The following is a 24,351-nucleotide window of genomic DNA, read 5'->3' on the forward strand; positions in this document are numbered from 1 at the left end:
TATCAGCAGAAAGTTTCTGTGGTTGAGATTTCTGCCCATAGATCATGACTTTTGACCCTCCCCCTTTCATTGAAGCCCCAAAAGCCCCCTCCCCGTGATGTTCCTGGGGTTCCTCTCTCTGCAAGCAGCATTTCAGACTGCAATGGGAGCAGAGAGGTCAGGAAGTCATGTTCAATGGAAATATGTCCTCCCATGTAAACATTCAGCTGGATCCAAGTCAACTCTTTTGCCAGTCCTCTTCAGGACTCAGTATCACAAATTTAACATGGTACAATGCCTATATTAAAATAGCAAAGTAGGCAAATTCAGGCACAGATGAAAGACTTGGAACTTTTGTAGCCATCTTGAGTTGCCATCTTGAGTAAGCATTTAGACTACTGACTCTGGCTTTTGCCACTGAAATGTTAAGATAAATAATATATGAAATAGAATCTTATTTATACCTGGGTAAATGTGCATCCAGGTTTCAAGATAAGACTTCAGAGTTTAATAATTTAGGACTTCAGTGATGTAGCTTGATCAAAAGGAAGAGACAGCAAGGAACAGTTAGTCTGGCTTGCCCTATACTTCTCTGCCTCTTTTCTCATTATTACAGTTGACCAATAGGCAATGTGATGCATTCACAATAAGGCTTCATCAGGGATTATGTCTGGAAGTGGAAAAACAGCTGAGTGGGATTTATGAATGAACTGTGGCACATATCCATCTGGTAGAGTAATCAAGATTTGTGCAAGATACTGCAGTTTGAATCAACCAGTTTCCCCCCTCCCCTAATATCTAAATGAAATAGATGGCAGCATGGTCAACAATCAGACTCAAGAAAGCTATAAAAGCACAAAGTCATCCTGTACAGAGTGGGAGTCTTGATCAAATGAAGAAGAGAGAGAAAACTCTGCCAAAACTTGACAATGAAGCAAATGCAAAAAGACTGAGAAGCTGACTATAAAAATATAAAGACAATAAAATACATTTAACAAGCAGAGATCCCTGAGAAACTCACAGGGGAAATTCTCCTCTGGTTCCTGACACTCTGCAGCATTGGTCTTTGCCTGACCCTTGACCTCCAACTGCCCACTTTTTCTTCAGTCTGCTGTCCCTGTCGCTGCCTCTGCCCTGCCAGCAGGAGAAAATAAGTCCACAGCTGGAGGACTGGGTGCTGAGCAATGACTGTATTTGTGCTCAAATGGAGTCTGCAACCAGCTGCAACCTTTATTCTATTCCTACTTAAACTTCATTGGTGCTCAGGCCTCATTTACTCCATCATCTTCCTTTTGTCCCTCTTGGCAACCCTCTCTCAACAAACACCTGCCTCCTCCCCACCACTGGCTACCCACGTATTACTTACTTTCATCTCTGCCTTTCCTGCTGCTCTGCCCCCTCCACCAGTGACTGCCCAGCTTCCTTCCCCCTCTGCCAGTAAGGGAAGATAGCAGTATCATCCATTCCTCCTCCCCCACCTACATGCATTTGGACCTGTGTCTTCTAGATGCTAGTCTGAAACTCTAAGTACTACACCACACTAGCTTTTTTGTGATGGCTGCTGCTGAACCCGTCTTAGCTGAATGGTAGTCATTTCCAGGACTGGCCCCAATGACTCCTCTTTTAAAGGTTAAAACAGCCCTGAAAACAGCTTTCCTCTTTAACTTTTACTGAGAGAAACCAAAACTTGAAGCCTAGCAATACTCTTGTGGTTGCCTAGGAACCCCCACAATGGTCACTGCTGAAGACAATCATTTCTGAAAGGTACAGGCATTCTTTTTATTTTTGGGGAGGGGGTTAATCCCCTTTTTTTAAAAAAAAAAATCAGATCTTTCTGCAAACTTGGGGCTTTTATAGGTTTGCAAAAACACCTGTCTCATATGTTGTAATATATGGATGTAATCTCAGTCTATCACTATTAGTCATGGCAGGTAAATGGAATGTGTTTGCTGCAGCAAACTGGGGTGGGTGGATGGGTGTGAGTGTGAGAGAGAGGGGGGGGAAGAAAAGAAGGCTTGTCCTAGTAATTTTTTAACCTTTTCAAAACATTGGTTCAGGTTTTTGGGCATAGTAAGTTATGGAATGCCCTGTCTGGGAAAACTAATGTCATGATGACTTGCAGTTCAAAGCGAAAGACAAGGGATGAGATGAACCCAGATTCAAATGAGAACTTGGAAGCTTCAAGGCCAGAGACCAGGAGGGAGTTTTGCACTTGCATTCTCTGAGTAGAGGAGAGTGCTTGTTTGACTTTAAGTGTTCTTAGCAACATGTCTGGATTGGTCAACCAGGATCAGGCCAGCTGCGGGAAGTTCATTCATTCTAATGTGTACCTTTGGCTCATCCTCTTAATTAGGTTGGGCCTTGAATGGCTGAAATACCTGCCTCATGGATTCTGGACTTGAAACTTTACCTAAACTTTGTGTTTCAGTCTAGTCAGGTAACATCTAGTTCAAAGGACCAACAAGTCTGTATAAGTATCTTCAGTTAGCTATTGAGATTTTATTATTTTCTTCCTTGCTTCGTACTGCTCTTAATATTTGTACATTTTTGCACATTTCTTTTAATAAACCTTACTAATTATACTTCTGTGGTGTTATTTGGGTTTAGGTCTCTCTATCTAAACCTAGTATATTGGCTTATTTTGGCTACAGCTATCAAAGTAATTGTTTTTGGTACTCACTTCATAAGTGTCCTACTTTGCAGGGTTTGCTTCTTGACTAATACTCTGTAGAGCAACAGACCTGTTCCCCTGGTCTCTCAGTTGAAGGATTAGCCAGGTGGGGCTGGTGGCAGCTCATTACCCTGGACAGGGAGGATTCACTTCCCAGTCATGTGTGTTTTGTTTTGGCCTAACCTGTCACTAATCCCTTGACAGGATGAGTGTTGCCCTCGTGACATTTATATACTTCCTAGAAGAATCCAACTAGCCAGTATGTGGAATGTGATGTTCCTAGCTAGACTCTTGGTCAGACCTAGATGGACTCTAGGATTCTTAGAGGTAAGCCAAAGTTTGCCAAACTGCAGCTAATCACATCTCTCTGGCAATGGTTTTGGTTCTATGCATGCTTACAAACACATGCTGATTGCATTTACAAGTGTTCATCTAAACATGTACATATGTGCAACCATAATTCAGCAGTTGCCTGAGACTTTAAAGTAAATTATCTCTTTAATCCCATGTCATACATGCTTGATTACACATTTAGCATTTCAGCTGTTTCATGTTTCAAGTAGAGGGCACCTGAATCTATATTTTAACTTGACAGTCCTATTTACTGCAAAAGCAAAGACTGGTGTGTCTAATATGCTTTAATGTGTGACAATTTTTTCCTTGGGGTTGGTAATAGGAGAGGGGCCTGTGGCTCAGTGGCAGAGCACTTGCTTTGTCAAGCAGAAGGGCCCAGGCTTAGTCCTTGGCATTTCCAATTAAAAGGATCAGGCACTAAGTGAAGGGAAAATCTCTGCTGCCAGTCAGAGTAAACATTACTGACTTTAATAAGCCATTGGCCAGGGCTTTTTTTTCTGGGGGAATGTGGCAAAACAGAGTTCTGAAACCTCTTCATGGACACAACATTCTCAAAAAATGTTTAAAAGTTTATGAGGGGTACCCGTGTGTTTCACCTTCATTTCTTCCTTGAAAGTTCCGACATCTCTTTTTCCAGAAAAAAAGCCCAGCCAACGGCCACCTGGTATAAGGCAGCTTCATGCTGAGGGACATGCATGCTGAATTTTCAGACTTTTTTTTTATACTTGTCTGAAAAATCATTGGGAGAGTACACTTGCATTCAGGTTTTTAATTTAATATATTTTCTCTGAACCCCAAATACTTTGCATGGCTACGTCAAAGAACAATGTATGCACAAGTAACTGCCTACACAAATAAGACAGCTGTGCATACACTGCTTATGCAGGTCTATACATATGCCATAAAAGCATTCCCGTGAATTTACTTGTACCCATTTTCACCAATCCCCTTGTGCTAAATCTATTATGTCTGAAATTCCAGATATGTGTATCAAGTAGAACTACAACCCAGGGAACTGCTCCACTGCATACCCAAATCTATGCAAACCAAGTCAAGAAATACAAGATAACCATTGTTCTACTTTTCACAAATGCTCTCACATGTGACAACATCACCATTTATAATTCTTGACCAAACCCACACGCATGTTTGTCCACACAGGGTTAGTTGTGATATCAGCACATACAAGGGGGTCTGATCAGCACTGCTGTACTATTATGAAGTTGATAAATTAACTTCCTTGCAAATTCTCTCCATGATTGTATAAACTGACTCCTAGTCTTGTTTTAATAAAAGCACATACCCACTTATTTGGAACATACTTTTCTCAGAAATAACAGACCACCAAACTGGAGTTTCATGTGATTGTACACATTTATATGTCACCATTAGATGAATTTAGTTAACACCAATGCATGTATGAAAAGAAATGTTTTTACAGAACTTAATGATTTACAGCAGATATTGCAATCTTGTTTGAACGCCCTTCCATGTAATTTAACCCCTGTACATAGAAAACAAGAACTAAGAAAAACAATATTAAATGTTTACCTTGCCTAAAGGTGAAGGAGCGCCAGAGCTAGAAGAATTAACATAGAAGGACTGTCAAATGAAATAATTTTCAAAATATTTTAGGCAGGCTACAACTTAAGGTTGCATGTTTGTCTACCCCTAGTGCAAAAGCTTAGAACAGAGTTGACTGTTAGGACTGTAAAACTTGGACAAGGTGTAGGTATCCATAAGTGTTACCAAATCCATGCAGAGCACAATAAATACCTTTAGTGACATATGCATTGTATCCTAGGGCATATGCATTGTATCCTAGGTCAGTACCCAGTCAGTACAATCTCAGAAACCTGAGGACTGAGAATTTGGAAGCTGCTGTCAGGCAGAGTAGACACAGCATTGAACTCAACAGACCATCAATTTGCCTTAGTATAAGGCAACTTCTTATATTCCAATAATACCTTATAAACAAAAAAAGATGAAGTGCCATGGCCAAAGGTTCTTATGTGCCTTAATACTACTGTACAGTGGTATCTTTTAAATTAACACAGCAAAGTGTCTTTTTTTTGTGGGGGGGGGGGAGGGAGAAACATTTATTAACTAGAGTTGTACCAAGTAACTCAGTCAGACATAAGATGGTGAATTAAATTTAAATTACTGAAACCTCAACACAACTGCCTTTGCTTTACCAAATTATAAAGATGACTTAAAATTTAATGGGAGCTGTCACTTTTTGTTGCCCTGACCTGGATGGCCCAAACCAGCCTGATTATAGTGTTTAGATGGAAGGGTACCAAGGAAACCCAGGCTACAGAGAGGCAGGCAATTACAAACCACCTCTGAACAAGTGTACCTTAATTCAAATCCAAACCAAACCAAATATTTTCCACATAACAATGGCCCAAACCAGTCAACAAAAACTTTGAAAACCTGTTTTTGTTTCATGCAAATTCCAAGCATATCTGGATAAGTACATTTACACTGCTCTTTTGTAATGACTACATTGTCTTATTAATATTTTTCAGTGTTTTCTGGTGCTGCAAAATAGCCTATAGAATCAACCAGTGTAACCATATCATTTATATTTTGTTAGAATACTAGTGCATTGAAAAATGGGACATTCATTTTTATACTTTGAAATGTTTATGAATTAAATAATTTTGCGAAACATTTGTGTATACACCACAGGATTGGAACAAGAACCAGGAACATAGCTCCATTTACAGAAGGAACTTTACTGCCTTTCTGAATCTTCTGCAGATCCTCACATGAGGGGATCTGCAGATTTTAGATTTAGAACCCTTGGAAACATCAGGAGATGTAGCACAGATAGCTGCAGCTCCAGTGGGAAATCCATGGAAGTACCATAAGCACCATCTTCTGTTTTCACAAGGGCATCTTAGGATGAAAGCCACTGTTCCAGAACTGTACATAGGAACTGACATTCACTGAGCTAAAACCACTGTAGATCTGTTCTTTCATTATGGTTTCTAATATGCACAAACACAAGAGATTATTTGCTTACCCCTCACTTCGTTGCAAGACAGCAATATACATAAAGAAAAAAGAGGCACAAAGAAAGTTGTGTTAATGACAGTTTACTCTTAATTTATTCCTAAAAACAGCAGAAAACACAGCCTAAATATTTCTCTAGTCACCTTTTATGAAAACACAAAAAGACATGATAGTATTAATGGAGCTTTCTTATCAACTGACCATAGCAACTCAATGCTATTTTGGCTATTTGATCCAATGCCAAAGCATCAGAATAACACAGCTGCACACCTCTGACTTATAAAGGAGCAGAAGCCAAGCCCCATGATAGACACACATACCAGGTACTGTGGAAGGCAAAGCTGCAACATACTGCTTTCAGGACTCTTTCCCTTTAAGGCCAGGGGAGGCAGGGAGGGAAGAAGGGAGAATAGGACAGTGTGCTGTGCTGTTTGCAGTGCTGCTTCTGCTACTGGAAACAGCAACGTTTGGGGGCTACCCAGCAACCAGTTAGCCATTTTAAAGTGTTGGTTCAAACACTGAGAATCATATCACAATTATGATAGTGAAAATAGCAGGTGTTTGGGGTTGAGGGGGAAAGCATGAGTACAATCATGCAGGATCCGGGATACTCTATTAACTTTTTTTAAGGCTCTTAACATGTTTTCACTCTCAAGAGAAATACAGAGAGAAAGATCAGGTGATAATTTTTGCTGCAGCGCTGATACTCAAGGTTTTTGTGGCAAACTGGCATGCTATTTAGAGTATTTTGTGCATACCTGTTCCCAGGTTTCTTTCCTTCCAAGCTGTTTAGATGCTGTTCAAGTGTCTCCATAAGACTACTAGGAGCCTAAAGAAGATAAACCATATATTTCACACTGTAAAAGCAGTGCACTATACAGAAGCCCTATTAAACCCAAGATGAATCCTGTCTTCTCTCTGAACTATTCAGAACCAGTTATGAGCATGCTCATGTCATAATCTTAATTCTGCAATAATTGCAAGATACACACATCACCTTCATGCTGGGAAAAGAGAAATAGAAGAACTGCTGTTGAAAGTATATTCAGATTATCAGTAAAATCAAATTGTTTGCCATGCGGTTAAGGCTAGTGTGTGTGCGTGCATGTGTGTATTTGTTTTAGAAATTAACAGCAAAGGTATTTGTCAATCAATGCTGCCAATCAAACTACAACTAACACAATCATTTCCATGCATACCTTGTACTTTTGCATTCAGCCTAAGTAGTTTAATCATCATTTTCTCTTTTATATAAGTAGAATTGCAATATCAGAACAGAATTTATGTTCTCAAGAGGCACTAAACTGTTTGTGTTCTCTCTCCACTGTAAGGTCTGTCGCAATGCCACAATATGATCTGATCACACCATGCATTTCCTCATCCACAGTAATTCTTGGATCTTCCAATAAAAGTAAAGGCAGTCCCCTGTGCAAGCACCAGTTGTTTCTGACTCTGGGGTAACATTGCATCACAACATTTTCACAGCAGACTTTTAAAGAGGTGGTTTGCCATTTCCTTCCCCAGTCATCTACACTTTACCCCCAGCAAGCTGGGTACTCATTTTACCGACCTTGGAAGGATGGAAGGCTGAATCAACCTGGAGCCAGCGACCTGAACCCAGCTTCTTCTGGGATCAAACTCAGGTCGGGAGCAGAGCTTGGACTGCAATACTGTAGTTTATCACTAATGGAAGGCATTTCAATCAATGGAAAGAACTTTCTTGTCTCCTCCTTTCATGGTTGCCCTAAATGTTCCCTGAAATGATGCTTCTAAGGAACAGGTGACCCACAAGAAAAGCTTGAGGGATGAATTGTAGGTCTGAGGAACAAATAAGCAAGAATTGCCCCTCCCCATCCTGTTAGAGTAAATTTACCATGGGATACAAGCCAATTATGTGAGAGGAAGGCATGGATACATATGAAGTCTGAAGAGAAAGGCAGGATAAAATATTTTAAATAAACAAATACAAGCAGTGATATTACATCATGTGCTTCGTTAAAATGTTATAAGGATAACAAAGAAGTGACAGAGTTCAGACAGCATCTAGTCATCTCCAGATCTGCTTTCAGTGTTCAAAACATTACAGGTCTCACTACTAGCAGCGGTATGAGATGCCTACAAAACAGGATGGGTGAAATGTTTTTCTTTTTCTGCCCCACATCAGCAATCAGGCAATAAGAATATATTACATTCACAATTGTGTTTTCAAAGTGGGATTAAGAAGCTGAATACAAAATACTGGTGCTTATATTTTAAACCCATTTGATTCTCTTAATGTTTTATAGCCAGTAAAATGTCTGAAATGTGTGCCTGCCATTTTTATAATGAGGGAAAGTAAGCAGAGTAAGAACAGTTAACAGTGTCCTTAGCTACTCCAAGATAAAAATAGCACTAAAGATTAGGAGATTCCCAGAAAGCCAGAGGAGTGATCAGAAGAAAACCTTCAGTGGCATAGACAGAGATACAAGCTATATTTTACCAAGATTACCGGTTCATCAATTGTACAGTCTTTAAAAGGAGACTTTTCATTATCATCACTGTTTTTCAGATCACTCAGAATTCTGGACAGCAATACCTAAGTTTTTCATACATAAAACAGTGCAATTAAAACACTGATTTAAGAACACTTAGTGGTAACATAGTTTGCAGCTAGGACAACTTTTTTTATATAGTGAGCACAGAACCCTAGCTCCTTCAAGTTCCTTCCATTACCCCCCCTCTCAGCTCTACCCCCGCTCACTCGTGTTCAACTGTTTAGTAGACAGATTCCATAAGATATTAGCTTAAAAGCAATATAGGCTATATCTGCAGGCTTAATGTGATGATTTTATGGAATTGTTTTTCATGTAAGTCACCTCAAGAAGGATTCTGGAGAGGCAGCACATTAATTTCCTAAATAAGTAAATCACAGGCATATGCTTCTAAACTGTAACATGTGAAGCAGCAATGTTAAAAATGGGGAGAGAAAGTTTGATCCTTGCATGTTCTATATAGCAGCATGACCAATTTGAAACAATAGTCTGCTTCTGCTACAGCAAGTGGAGCAATGCTGAAACCCTAAACATCCTTTTTGGGATTTTTTTTACCAGCTTCTTAAAATAAGCTAAGATCAAGCTGTTAGATCTCCAGGATTTTAAGTGGAAGGCTTTGAAAGGCCTCTGACTGAGTCCTCTGAGAGAACTACTACCAGTCACAGATTGTACAAGGTTAGGTGGATCAATATAGAAGAGTCATATATTTCCATATTTTTGTTCCAATATCCATAAGTTTTGTTACACTACCCAAACAGTATCAGTTTTTTTGTTTTGCTCAGCCTTGCAAGTACTTGAAGAAAGGCACCATATAGCCAATGCTTCAATTCTCCCCTCAGCATTCAAGTAACCTTTCACTGGTAGTAGCCTGCTCTAAACAGCAGCTCCAAACATACAGATTGTATACAAGTCTGAAGTCTGTATGGATCATTAGTAAATACAAATCTCAAAAGGATCTCAACTTTGCAAGGATTTCTTAGACGGAACATTAAAGAAAAGATTGGAGGGGGGTTGGTGTCTTGAGAAGGGTGTGGTTTATGCACATCTTCCCAAGAGGAAGGAACCAATAACCAAAGTGACTCCAGATGCTCATTTTTGTCCTTTTATCATTCAAGATGAATAAGACTCCCACTCTTGTCAATCTGAAGGGAACTTTAAACAAATGTTCTGAACAGGATTTATACCTCTAGGACAGCATTAGATTATTTTGACAATGATCCATTATAAATTACTCTGAGTATCACTGATTTTTTTCTTATTCATTGAACCATAAAAGCTCAAAGAAATTTTTTTAAAAGTTAAAAAATACATGCATGAAGCTTCCCCTCAAAGCACCATTAACATTTCTCAGTGAAAGTCACTGTTCTGCATATCATTTAGAAATTCCTCATGCAATTTTTATTTATTTAAAGCATTTATTAGCTGCCTTTCTATCTTGCGGCACTCAAGGGGGCTTACAATATAAATAAAACGGTTATAAAACACATAAAACATGACAGTTTAAAACTCAATTAGGACTGCCAATAACCAAAAACTAAGTTAGTCAAATGCAGTCTTCAAAATTGTTTTCAGCTGTAATTGGACCAAACGCACCTCTGTGAGGAGGTTGTTCCATAATTGTGGGAATACGACCAAAATGGCTTTCTCTTGTGCTCCCCTCCCCCCGATGAGCTTCTTTGATCGGTGGGATAGACAGGAGAACCTCTCCCTGTGATTTATTTATTTTTTGGATTTCTATCCTGCCAAAGGAGGCTCAGAGTAAAATACAATATTTATATCATTAAAACATAAGAATATAAAAGATAAAAATTTCTCAGCATAACAATATAGAACAACAAGATGGTGATAGCTCCCTGAGTCTGCTCATCAATATTCAAGATCTAATTCAGTTCAGTTTGTATTCTTCATGAGCATTAAAGGACAGGTCTGGACTAACTGCAGCAAGAAGGGCCGATCTATCAAGTGTCCATGGCCTTAATTAAAAGCCTGGTGGAAGAGCTCTGTCATACAGGCCCTGCAGAACTGTAGTAAGTCCTGCAGGGCCCTGATCTCTATGGGAAGTTCATTCCATCAGGTCAGAGTCAAGAAGGCCCTGTCCCTCATAGATGCCAAACTGTCTTCTTTTGAGCCAGGGACTACCAGAACTCAGATTATTTTAATTCTCATGCAGAAACATATGGGAGAGATGCTCCTTGAGATCCCCTACCTCAAGCCACGTTAACATAAAAAAACCAACACCTTGAATGGGATTCAGGAGTGGATTGTAGTCACATGCTTCTGATAATTGTCCCCAAGCATCAGTGTAGCTACAGTGTTCTGCACTAGCTGCAGTTTCTGAACACTCTTCAAGGGTAGCCCCAAATAGAATGTATTGCAATAATCCAGTCTAGATGTAACTAAGGCAAGAATCCCTATGGCTAAATCTGACTGACTCAGGAATGGATACAGATGATGCACCAAGGATGGACTAAAGCACTCTGAGTCAGCTCATTTTCTAAGGTGACCACTTTGTCAAGCAGCACTCCCAAGCTACGAAACTGGCTTTTAAGTGGAAGCATAACCACATCCAGGGCAGCAGAGATCTCAAGTCTTCAGTCTACTAATCCAGAGAACCTCTGTCTTGTAAGAATTAACTTTCAGTTTGTTTATTATCATCCAGCCAATTACCAATTAGGTGGAAAAGAAAGGTGGAGCTTGGCATCATCCACATAGTAGTTATACCACATCCCAAACCTCCTGGTGTCCTCTCCCAGTGACTTCATACATGTACTAAATAGCACATGGGATACAAGTGAACCAATGGGCATGGGGCACAGAAGAAACCCCCCCCCCCATTCCTGACAGCTAGATTCTGCACAAATCATGTCCATCCCAAGTAGCTAGTAATTACTTGTGACAGGCCCGTGGAGGCTATGAAACCCTCAACCATTTGTGATAATTTGGCCTTGGCATAAATGTTAACGTCACCCAAGATCCCCAAGGTATGGGTCTCCACCAGCATGCCTGAGGCCAAAGCTGTTAGCTCAGGAAGAGTGACCACTGGGCAGTGCAATGGATGTTACACCAACAGATGTGGTACACCACACCCTTTTTGGGTTGGGGTGTGGAACAATCCTGAGGAAAGCACTCAGGGAATCAACAAATCAGAATATTCCAGAGATACTATGGCATAGCAACCCGTTGCTGTTGGAGCCCCATATGAGCACAGCCTCCTGCACAGAAAGGGGAAGGGGCAGATGTAGGGCACAGCACAAGCTAGTTGCCTCCTTAAATTGATTTGGCTCTAGAACACTTCCCTGAACTACTGCAAAGTTACACCATCAAATACTACAGCCCACAGGAGCCCATGCAACAGAAATGGCAACATTCCCTTTCACAATCCCACCCAACACAAGATGCTAGCTATGGCCACAGCCGATCATATTCCTCCCTGGCAACCATCAGCCCCCAACTACATCAATGTGAGAGAGAATGTTCCAGAACTCAGATGACAGGGCAGACAGTGAAGAAGTCTGTCTCTGAGGTTTCCAACCTACATGCTCAGAGTGCACAGCACTTCACCTAGTGGGAAATGTCTAAGAGAGCACTTAGTCTAGAGAGCACTTAGCACCACAGACAGAGGCACTAAGCACTCAGGGCAGGGGGCAGATCTTGCTGTGTTGTGTCTCATGACATGTCTCATTTCAGAACCCACAGAGGTACATCACCCATGCAAGTGCACACCAAAGGAATAACCATGCACTGAAAAGTGAGCTGGTGTGGGGATCCAATAGAATTAATGGATGTCATGCTCCTGTGCAGACTCATTGCATTGCAAGAGCCGTAATGATTATTTTTAATGCTGAAGATTAATTTTTTGAAACAGGTTTCCACACGCCCACAGTGGATACAAGTAGTGTTCCCTCTTGAGTTAGTATGAGATAGCTCAGTTTTTAGCCTCCACCTCACACATTTTGTCTTTGCTCAGGAAGGATGGCCTCAGAGCAAACTGGAGAGCCAGTTTGGTGTAGTGGTTAAGTGCATGGACTCTTATCTGGGAGAACTAGGTTTGATTCCCCACTCCTCCACTTGCACCTGCTGGAATGGCCTTGGGTCAGCCATAGCTCTGGCAGAGGTTGTCCTTGAAAGGGCAGCTGCTGTGAGAGCCCTCTCCAGCCCCACCCACCTCACAGGGTGTCTGTTGTGGGGGAAGACGACATAGGAGATTGTAAGCCGCTCTGAGTCTCTGATTCAGGGAGAAGGGCAGGATATAAATCTGCAATTCTTCTTCTTCTAATTTATGCAACAGCTCACAACTTTGATGCCAGTAGCTCACAAAGTAGAATTTTTGCTCACAAGACTCCACAGATTAGAGGGAGTATTGGATAGAAGGGTTCCCTGCTGATAGGTCCTACTGCCCAGTTGCCAATCAGCCGGCTGGTGGGGAGAACCTGCCCTGAGAAAGAGGGATGCTCTGTTGATGTGCAGCATGCCTATGTCACTGCCCACATAAGCAGGAAGTAACATTGCTTCAGGAAAGTCAAGACAATGCTCTGGTATTTGGCCAAAAACTCTACGGTGATTTTGGCTTCTACCATAGTTTTTGCCCAAATACCACAGCATTGCCCAATTGTCTCAGAAGTGATGGCTTCACTTCAGGGTCATGTGGGCAGTGATGTGGGCACATCGCTGCACATCAGCATTTTCCCTCCTGCTCCTGGTAAGTGCCTCCCCAATTCCCTTCCGGTTGCCAGGAGACACACTACATAAAACTAATTCTAAAATAAAACTATTACCTAATACAGAGAGAACTGTATGCTTCCTAGGACTTTGAAGTGTTTCATATACATTCTTAAATATATATTCTTGCTTTCTTCCTTACAGCAAGACAAAGTAAGCCATTTCATTAACCCCATTTTACAGATGACAGCTGAAAGCCAGTAGTTTGCCTAAAATCACCTAATGAGTTCAAATGGGTGACTTTCAGCTCATGTTGACAAATGTGCTTCATCAGCTCTCAAACTGGCAGTCATTTTCCCCCTACTTAACCACAGTTTGGTCATATTATGACAGCCCTAAACCTGCCTCGATCTGAAGACTCAAGACATTCAGCAGACGTGAACTTATGGACTAGGTCAAAGCAGGCCCGTAGCCAGAAAATTTCGGTTGGGGGGGGCCAAGGGAAAAATGTTTGGATAGAGGGCCCCCCTCTGGCGGGCCCCCACTCTCTCTGGCGCCACTTTTCTCCCCCTGGCTCTGGAGGCCCCGTCCCCCTCCACACAGCACCTCTCCCTCCCACCCACTTACTCACCCACCAACTGAACGAAAGAGTAAAGAGTGGGCTCCTGAGGCTCTTGGAAGGTGGCTCCCCCCCACCGATCGCATGATCGGCAAAAAAAGCCGCTCTGAAGCCGGCTTTCCAGAGCGATCAGCAAGTTCAGCGCTGGCCGTCCCTGCGCTGAACTTGCTGCTCACTCCGGAAAGCTGACTTTGGAGCAGCTTTTCTTGCAGATCATGTGATTGGTGGGGGCGGGCTGCTCTTTACTTTTTTGCCTGGTTGGTGGGTAAGTGGGTGGGTGAGAGAGAGAGGTTTCACATGGAGGGGGGTGGGACTGCCAGAGCCACGGGGACAAAAGTGGCAGCGGAGAGAGTGGGGGCCGGGGAAAGGAGGAGCCACAAAGGTCCGAGAAGGGGTTGGGTAGGGGGTGTGTGCCCTCCCCGTGGCTACAGGTCTGGGTCAAAGTATGAATTCAGTACTTAAAACTTTCCTCTTCTACATTCACCACTCACTCTCAACTTGTGGGATTTATCTACACCCCCCAGAAAGAAGAAAGAACAGGCAGTCTCTTCACAGTCTCTATATTAAATGTAGCCTTTAGAAAAATGAATTTTTCTTCTAGGAACAAAAATGGTGGGTTAACTTTAGTTAAAATGGTTGCTGTTTTCTGGACACACATCTTGGCTTTAGGACACTATACAGACCAATGCCATTAGTCTGGACGATAAATGAACAACAGATACTTTTTGCACTATTAGTGATCAGGCAAAACAAATCAGGGACTTACTTGTGTAAGATCAGGAATGTCTCCTTTATCAATCCCAACTTGCTGTGGATAAAAGAAAAGAAAATTTCAGAAAGGGCCCCTCATATGCTGTAAGTCCTGCAAATGGAATCATTTATGTTTACTTAAGAAAATTACAGTGGATTTTGCTGCAATTTTCAGTAATGTGCTTTACAGAAGTATTACAGATAGTGTCTGTTTCATCCTTAAAACTACTCTGGATCTGAAGTCTTTAGCCCCAACATAAGGAAAAATTGTTCTAACTATATTGGTATGTAGTACTTTCTTGCACAGTAACATTCCTCCTCCCTCTATTGACAAAAATGTATGTTTGGACTAAAAAAAAAAGTATTTATTTAAACATGGGAGGGCTGGATCCAAACATAACTTCTGCTAGTGCAAAGGTACTTTCACTAACTTCACCCTTATCCATCCAATTATATTCCTCAAGCATTTGTTCAGGACATCTAAAGATCCACCTGTTAGAAGAAACAGAACTAGCTGTCATCCACATGTTGGTGACATCTCATTCCAATCTCAAGGCAACTGCTTTAGGCAGTGTTAATGGAGATGCTGAATATCATGGGGGACAAAACTGAACCCCTACAAGCACATAGCAAGGATGTCATGAGGGCAAAGAGTAATCCTGCAGTACAATCTTCTGAGAGCAGCCAGCCAGCTAAGGAGCAGGACCACTGAAGCATGGTGCCTCCCAATTCAGCCAGCTTCTCCAGAAGGATATCATGGTTGACAGTACTTAGAGGTCCAAGAGAACATGTATACTCCCAGCCCCAGACTGGATTGCCAGTCTAGATTATTAAATAATTTCTATCCCAAATCCAGTAATAAATCTGGATTGTAATGGGTCTAGATGACCCATTTCTTCTGAGACTACCTGATGTTCCATGGTTACTACTCACTTACACATTGCCCAGAATATCTGCATATCATCTTTAGCCCTCTACACAAGACTTCTCCAAGCTTCGCTGTGCCTCAGTGGCAAAGCATCTGCTCGGCATGCACAAGGTCCCAGATTCAATCCCTGGCATCTTCAGTTAAAAGATTCAAGCATTAGATTATGTGGAAAGCCTCAGTCTGAGACCCTGGAGAATTGCTGCCAGTCTGAGTCGACAATGTTAATGGTCCAAGGATCTGATTCAATATAAAGCAACTTCATATGTTCATGCATGAAGAAAGGGACCATTACAAGTGTACTAGCTCTGTCTCCCTGCTGGGTGATCACTGGCTTGTAAACACAGCACGAATGCACATACATTCACTCTCCATGATTAGGAATGTTTGGAAAGAACTGTGGAGAGAGTCTTAAATATACACAAAAACCATTTATGTTTCTTAGGCTATTTATCATGGAAGTTTTATTTACCTCTGCAACTTTTAGGAATTCTGATACTCGTGTCATCCTGGTCAGAAACCGTTTGTAGATTTCAAGAGCATCTTTACACTGGCCCTTCTTCATTTCAAAAAATTTCTCTGAAAAAATATACCAAGTTATACATCAACATGTTGTCTATAGCATTGTTCATAGCACTTAATTCATAGCATGGCTTATAGCACTTAATTTCACATGACTAATATAGCCTAATTTTTACAGAATTATTTTGCCAGTTCTGGCCTGCAAGTCTTGAAAGAGCATACTGACTGAAGGAACAGAATGGACATGATGTCCTTTAGGATGAGGGATATATTATCCTTAAGAGTTCTGAAATTATGAATCAAAGGACAAATATTAAAGGTCATTTAAAGCTGCCACATTCTTTGAATTGGAATAATTATGAAAGTTAGCCTTTTAAAAGGTAAACAAGGGATTCTGATACCCAATGGAGGGCATCAGTAAATACGACAGAAGACAAAGGAATAATTTGGTATACACAGTATGTTGACAGCTCTTTGGGCCTATCCCAGTCCTATGAACTGAGGGAGCACAATATTAGCCTGCAGCTCACCCTCACTGTTACAATGTACTTTTAATTAATTAGCACTTTTAATTAACTACCATAAAAACCAACCAAGTGTTAAAGCTGATTTTGCTGAAAGTTCACCCTGACCTAGTCATCTTTAATAGGGTTGGTACATGCAGCTTGTAAATTAACATCTTCACAACCCCAAATTACAATACTAGCAAAAATGTTTTCATAGTGGTCTATAAAAGACTTTTTAAAAGTCCCTGGGACTACCAGCATATTGAAGCATAAGCTTTTTGTAAGCAAGAAGCCAGTTCCTTCCATGTACTGGAAAGTCACAGTTCCTCCTGTCTCTAACAAGAACGACTTGTTAAATGTAATGCTTTACAGCCACATCCAAAACCATATCTCATCAGCTTGCTTACCTAATAGGTTAATAACTCCATCATTGTAGCAAGCAAAAAGCTTGATGAGATCTTTGAAGAGAAGCATAAATGCAGCATTTATGACACCATTTGTCAGCTCATTTGGATGAACCTACATACAAATAAGAACCCATAGTTTTTAAGCTTGATTCACAATGCTTGGAAATAGTGTTCTATGAACATTAAATTAAATTGTGGAATATTGACAATCACACACACTGTACACTCAGTAGTTAAGTCTGTTTCATACACATAAAAAGAAGGTACAGTGATCTCTCTTACAGTAAAAGAAAGTTTGTAGTAAAACTTAAAACTATGTTTAACCCCCTTTCATGTTTCCCACAAGCTCATAACTAGAAATATCAGGCTCCAGCTTCATTTCCTGCAGGAAGAGACAGCATGGTAGGATGGAAATCCAATGTTAGTAGCATATCCAACAGAATCTTGTGCACAAGGTACATATACTGTGATTTTACGTGCTGCTAACACTTAAGAGAAGCAAGCCTCTATGGTGGTCTTTATTGACTGAGGAGAAGAAAGTTAACAAAAGAAAGAGTTCAGTGGCCTGGATCATTCCACAATCTTCTTTCACCTATTCTCTCTGAAATACAGAAAACTTACAAGAAGAAATTAAATATTAACGAGCATACAGTGGCTTGAAGGAAACAGCTATATTTTCACCATGGGTTTTAGTGAGAAATATCTTAGGTCACAAAAACAAGTTTAAAAAGTTTGAATACGTACATCAAATTCAAGAAGGGCATCTATTTGTCCCTGTAATATTGGCATACTCTTCAGTAATTTCTCTGGAACCATCGTCCTCATTACACCATCAGCCCTGCAAAGAACAAACCAACCAAAAAAAACCCAAAACACATATTTTGTATATATTTTGTGATCCAGGGGTCTAATTGCATTTAGAACACTTAAGCATAAGAAGTTACCCCTTTGCAATTTGCTAAAACTTATACAGAACTGAGGATACTGGTGAAACTATATAGCATAGAAGATGTATGACTGCCACTCAAAAGGCCAAATCTTCCTTCTCTCTGGTAACATCTACTGCAAATGACACTGCCATACTCTTACCTTCCTGGAAAAACAAGCAACAAAGCGAGACACAAGAACTCAGCACTCCATTTTAAATCAAGCTCATGAGGGTAATAGGCTGTTGTAAGTAACAGCTACCATAATATTCCAGTTATTGTACTGGAGAAAGGCAATATTTGTATGAGACAAGTGCAGCTTACCCTTTCTTCACTCTTGCAAAATCAAATGCCATTTGTCTGTAGGAAAACGCTTTTTCATTCAAGTATCTGCTGTAGCGCCGGATAAAGGTAGACATATCATATCCTTTAAAAAAGAAAGATATAATTTAAGACAAAGTAATTTTTTCATCTTATTAAATTTCAATTGTAGCCAGCCAAGGCTACTATGAAACAGAAGGGTTTATTAACAATGATGGCCTCACGGACTGCAGTGATCAGAATGGTTTATCTTCTTCTAACTATAAAACTTTAAGTAAATAGCTAAATAACCTTTCTTCTATTAATGGACTCCGTACTAATAAGCAGCTTTTATTTTACAAGACTGTTACTTAATACAGGGAAAAATTAATTGGGTGGGGGTTTGGATTAGCTATTGTCCAACAGGCAGAAAGCAGACTATAGTCGCATTTAATAACACTACACAATACACTCATTTATATTGTTGTGGCACTCATCCATTCTATTTCCATAGGCTATTATTTTCAAGTTACAATGAGGAGTGACTGACTGCAGACACTATACAGAAGCTATTTTATATCAAATACAAACAGGCAGCCTGATTCACAGAACAATTAAGATGAAAGAACTCACACTATTTTAGCTTACTGAGTATGTCAATACTTTATATGATACACCGAAGGAGCAATTAACATTCTAAGCCCTGCTACTTGAATCTAATCTTGTAATCTGAAGTCTCAGATTGTCTCAGTTTAAACAACATTACGTAAAATTACACAAACTGATATAGGGGAAAATCCAGTAATGGATATGTAGTTTGAATATGGGTCCCTATCAAGACTCAAAGCATCCCCAGCAACCACACACCTAAAATAATAGATAATAAAATATTTTTTAGCTCCTGCACTAATAAGAAGAATTAAGCTTGTTCTCTCGTCCTGGAATTTCAATTATGTTCTCTGTGCTTAAACATTAAGGTTACAATTGTATAAACAGTCTTCTTTCAAAGGCTGCCATTTCTATTTGTTGTATTTTTATTTTGATTATACAAGCAAGAATTTGCTTTGACAAACACAGGTTACAAAATCACTTGTGTCCTCTGACTTCCTACACAATGCTAAGAATTGAATCATACTGCTTCCCTCACTCAGCATAAACATTGCCATCACACAACATATTAGGAAACTTCCAACATGGAGGAAAATACTCCTTAACGGATGAGCTGGGGTGGGGAAGTAATGTACTAAAAAATAGTTTCTTCTTAAAGAGAACTGTGCAGTGCTCCTCCAATCCTGCCTTCAAGGCAGGCTTGGAGGAGCGCTCTGCGTGGGCAAGGGGGAGTAAGGGGGTGCCTGGTGGCACTCCCAGGTGAGGTAGCGCCCCAGGAAGCTGCCTACTCCCACACACCAGCCCTGGGGTTGAGAGGTTTACAAAATTATGCATGGGATAGAGAAGGCAGAGAAAGAAGGCCTTTTCTCCCTTTCTCACAATACAAGAACTCATGGGCACTGAGTGAAATTAATGAGCAGTAAGCTTAGAACAGATAAAAGTTAAGTATTTCTTCACCCAAAGAGTAATTAACATATGGAATTCACTGCTGCAAGAAGGAGCAGCAGCTACAAGAACATAGGAGATTAGATAAAAATATGGAGCAGAGGTCCATCAGTGGCTATTAACCAGAAGATATAGATGAAACAGTATGTTTGGGGCAGTGATGCTCTGTATTCTTGGTGCTTGGGAGCGTAACAAAGGGAGGGCTTCTGGAGTTCTGGATCCACTGGTGGATCTCCTGATGGCACCTAGTTTTTGGCCACTGTGACGCAGAGTGTTGGACTGGATGCGCCATGATTGGCCTGATCCAACATGGTTTCTCTTATGTTCTTATTAAGACTTTTCAGAATCTGGTATTAACTAGCATGGATCTACATACATAATCCTTGAAATTATTTTGTTGTAACTGGGGTTACAGAGCTGCCAGAAATCATTCATATTTTGAATACTGAGATGCATTATTTATTTGTCTGATTGGTACAGCTGTTTCTCTTTTGTAGAAAAAAAGTACATTGCCTCCAGTCACACAGAAGGAGAAAGACCTTACAGCAGGGGTGGCCAACGGTAGCTCTCCAGATGTTTTTTGCCTACAACTCCCATGGCCAATGGCTGGGGCTGATGGGAGTTGTAGGAAAAAAACATCTGGAGAGCTACCGTTGGCCACTCCTGCCTTACAGAATAATACTGCTAAGGAATCACTGAAATATGGCTACTTACTGACAGATCAATTTTTGCACATAATCCAATTTCGATTAAACGAATTCTGATATTAGTTAACACCCAATATAAGTGCCTTTTTGAGCAGCTGCATAATCTTTCACAGTTTCTTAAACACTCACAATTAGAAGAAGAGGCTACCTTTTAATATTTTATTTTAATTCCTTGCAATAGTCCTATCCCAGAGGGGCACACACACTTATAAAATACATAGAGAAATCTGCCATTGTGGAAATGGACACAGGTATATCAATCTCACACTGTCAGTCTTTTGTGTATGTGTATACACACTACATACACACTCAAATCAAATTCATGTCAAACAGTGATACTATCTCATTTTCTCTATTAAATGCAAAGTAGCTTTTTTCCCCAGATCCTATAACTACACTTTTTTAAAATGTAAGATATATTAAACAAATTCTTAATTTTGATATTTTTGACTTGTGCCATAATCTCCACAGAAGAAAAAGATATTTTGTCTAAATGTTAACACTTTGTTCAGATATTAGGAAAGTTTTATTTATGAATTATTCTTACCATGTGATCCACTTTTGTCCAAAAAGTTGCTGAGATTGAATAGTGTGTTTCGAGATGCCAAATACTGAATAAACCTCTGTAAGGGATAAAAAAAAATTAGCCAATTTCTCTTTCAATATTGGTCTATTACTGTTGTTTGGGTCCCAAGAAACATGACCAGAGTTCTACTCATGAATGGAATTCTTCCCTCCCACGTTCTGCTGTAGCCTGCTATGTTGTCCAAAATCACCTCTGGGATGTAATGAGACCCTTAAGAACAGTGTGGAGTACAATGAGGTCTGCAGTAGCAGGGGAACTGGTGAAAACTAGTGTTAGGAATCTGCCCATAAATTGCTATGGCACTTGTACTTTTTCACTTCAGGTGATTTCTTGTCCAGGACAGATATCAGTGCTCACACCCAAAAACATAAACCCCAGCAGTTTTGTTTTTCACTGAAGACCACACCCACAGAAGAAGTTGGGGTTGGCCCTTTTGTCACAAAATCTATGGCAGTGGTAAAAAAATCCCCATGGATCCTAATTTACTGGTGGCAACCCTTTGAGTATTAAGCTAAGCAGTCATTTTCTGGGTTAGTAAGGCAGGGGATGTGGAAAGTGGAGCATATTTGAGTCCAGGAACACCTTAAAGACCAATACGAATTTTGGGGTATAAGCTTTCAAAAGTCAAAGCTCCCTTTCTCTGACAAATCTCTCTCTTATACTGCAGACCAACATGCAGGGCTGGCTCACCCACTAGGCAAACTTGGCGGTCACCTAGGGCCCCAGGAGGAGTGCCAAATTGGGTTCCCCCCTCCCAGTGCCCAAGACAAATGCCTAAATTTTCCTATCCCCACCCCCGCCACCACCAGCCCCTTTCTCTTCCGCCGCGCCCTGCCCACCCCCCATGCAATCAGAGGAGCACACCATGACAAGGATCGGCCCTATTGGCTTTGAGGCACCCAGCATCTGAGCGTTCTTTGAAGAGAGAGCTGGAGGAGGCTTCGCTCCCCCCTCGCTTCTGCTTTCAGAAAGGAGGAGGGAGAAGCTTCTTCCAGTGCTCTCTCTTCAAAGAATAGAGAGAGCAGCCTTGTCGCAGCATGCTCCTCTGATTGATGGGGGTGGGGGTGCGATGGAGCACAGCGCTGTGGAGGGAGGCAGCGGGGGCAGGCAGGGAGCCTGCCTGGGGTGCCATATGCCCTAGGGCCGGCACTGCCAACATGGCTATTCTTATGAAACTAATCAGCCTTCATTACCTAGCACTTTGATGGCTGGCTGTGCTCTAATTTGTCTAACCTATACCTGGGAAGAAGGTTCAGTTGGAGACGTAACAGCCCAACTGTAATTCCTAACAGCCCAACTCTTAAAATGTATTTTTCCTGCTATTGATGCAGAGGCAGAAGCAACTGTGGAATCTCCAGGAAAGACCATTTCTTACATTTTGATCTTCAGGAAAGATCAAAACATTCTGCTTTGTTGCCACTAGGAAGGAAAGCCCCTTTTTTTTGCTGGAAGGGATGAAAGAGGTTGATCCCACTTTCTCATACAAGGAAAGTACAATCCTACAAGTTTTAGAACTCCTTCTAGAAGCCAGGGAAGAAATTTTGATTTTTTTTTTTAAAAAAAGAGTAATATTAGGAAACTCATAAAAGTATTTGCTTAAGAACAGCCCCATTTTAAGACTAATGCTGAGTTTTACTACTTGAGTGATAACACTGTGCTTACCTCATTGCCATGAACCATTAGATGATGTGTTGTAACTAAGGCTTTGAACACAACCACCCAGCTACTGTTTGTTGCTCGCTCAAACAGAGTGTCAGCCATCTGCGGAATGTTGACATTTGTCTCATTCGTGGCCTGGATCAGATCTATTTGGCAGCAAGGGGTGAGGAGAAATAGATATAGTTAATATGGAGACACATAATTGGTTAGAGCTGGTCATGGTAGTCACTTAATTTTAGTAATTATTTTAACAATACTTTAATTTTGGCCACAGCACTCTTCAAGACAGTCATCAGTCCAGCTGCCTACATATACCTATGATAGTTGCTTTGATGCATGGAAAGTATTACAAAATAGGAGAAAGTCAGTTTCTTCCCAGTTTAAATAGGTTTTAAAACTATATCATAGTGATGGTGGCTCAGAAGCCACATATGCCTCTTCTGAGCAACATTTCAGCAAGTGTGGCACCAGCCTCACGTTTCAGGATAGTGAGCAGTGTTGTTGCCCCGTGGAGCATGTGGGTTGCCAGATGGTTCCCACCATGAAACAGCTACAACAGGAGGGACTGCAGAATAGGTAAGTTGCAAGCCTCCCTAAGACTCACATCTTGAGCCAGAAATGGAAGGGGCATGGCCTCTTCCCACCCTTCTCAGCAGTCTCTGTGCTCTCATCACAACACTCAGGTGGCTTTCAACATAGGCTACTACCAAAATCAGGGGTTGAAAATCTACTTATTCCCAATTATGAAGGATATGAGATATTCAGAGAATAACAACTGATCACAGACAACATTCCTTTAGGCTGACTTTACCATGAAGCACGAGCCCCTCAGCTGTGAAGCCTATGAAGGTAGAACATGCTCTTATAGTTATTCCCTTCCTTCTGATCCACCAGTACAATACGGTAGATGGCAATTCAATAATGGAAGAGGTCCATCTCCAGAGTTAAAACATTTATTCCTAGCAACTCAGGATTAAGATAAAATATAGAAATGATATTGTAAACTTCTTTGAGTGCGGTTGAGTTGTCTGTTTTTTGTTTTTTAAATGTTTTTATTGTATTTTATTGTTTTATCATATGTTGTACTCTGCCCTGAGCCCTACAGGGCATGGGCGGAATAGAAATATACTTAAATAAATAAATAAATAAATAAAATTCCCAGGGCTTTTTTTGTAGCAGAAAGGGGTTTAGATAAAAATATGGCGCACAGGTCCATCAGTGGCTATTAGCCACAGTGTGTGTGTATATATAAAATTTTTTGCCACTGTGTGACACAGAGTGTTGGACTGGATGGGCCGTTGGCCTGATCCAACATGGCTTCTCTTATGTTCTTATGTTCTCCTTTGCATATTAGGCCACACACTCCCTGATGCAGCCAATCCTCCTGGAGCTTACAGCAGGCCCTGTAAGCTCTTGGAGGATTGGCTACATCAGGGGTGTGTGGCCTAATATGCAAAGGAGTTCCTGCTACAAAAAAGTCCTGGAAATACTGCAGAGGGCCTACTAAGGGTAAAACAAAAAAACAATTAGGGATGTTCAAGAATGACTCACTCTTTTTGTGTCAATCACATTTGCCACAGCTCTATCAGTTATTTCCCATTAAAACACACACAGGACAAATGTGCATGCCTAAACATATAGTAGCTGTAATGCCTTACAGATGCTCAGCTTTCCA

General features: G+C 40.8%; 1 protein-coding gene across 1 annotated transcript in view; it reads right to left on the reverse strand.

Moving 5' to 3' along the window:
* Positions 1 to 24,351, reverse strand: part of SNAP91 (synaptosome associated protein 91) — a 113,252-nt gene that overhangs the window by 38,691 nt on the left and 50,210 nt on the right. The window contains exons 3-12 of the mRNA XM_060236606.1: positions 22,680 to 22,822; positions 20,979 to 21,054; positions 18,195 to 18,297; positions 17,689 to 17,782; positions 16,945 to 17,056; positions 15,982 to 16,088; positions 14,601 to 14,642; positions 8,514 to 8,600; positions 6,784 to 6,854; positions 4,556 to 4,583 (exon numbers count right to left, since the gene is read on the reverse strand). Coding sequence (XP_060092589.1) covers positions 4,556 to 4,583; positions 6,784 to 6,854; positions 8,514 to 8,600; positions 14,601 to 14,642; positions 15,982 to 16,088; positions 16,945 to 17,056; positions 17,689 to 17,782; positions 18,195 to 18,297; positions 20,979 to 21,054; positions 22,680 to 22,822 — 863 coding nt within the window. The remainder of the gene's footprint in view (positions 1 to 4,555; positions 4,584 to 6,783; positions 6,855 to 8,513; positions 8,601 to 14,600; positions 14,643 to 15,981; positions 16,089 to 16,944; positions 17,057 to 17,688; positions 17,783 to 18,194; positions 18,298 to 20,978; positions 21,055 to 22,679; positions 22,823 to 24,351) is intronic.

The sequence above is a fragment of the Heteronotia binoei genome, chromosome 1 (assembly GCF_032191835.1).
Source record: "Heteronotia binoei isolate CCM8104 ecotype False Entrance Well chromosome 1, APGP_CSIRO_Hbin_v1, whole genome shotgun sequence".
Taxonomy (NCBI): Eukaryota; Metazoa; Chordata; class Lepidosauria; order Squamata; family Gekkonidae; genus Heteronotia; species Heteronotia binoei.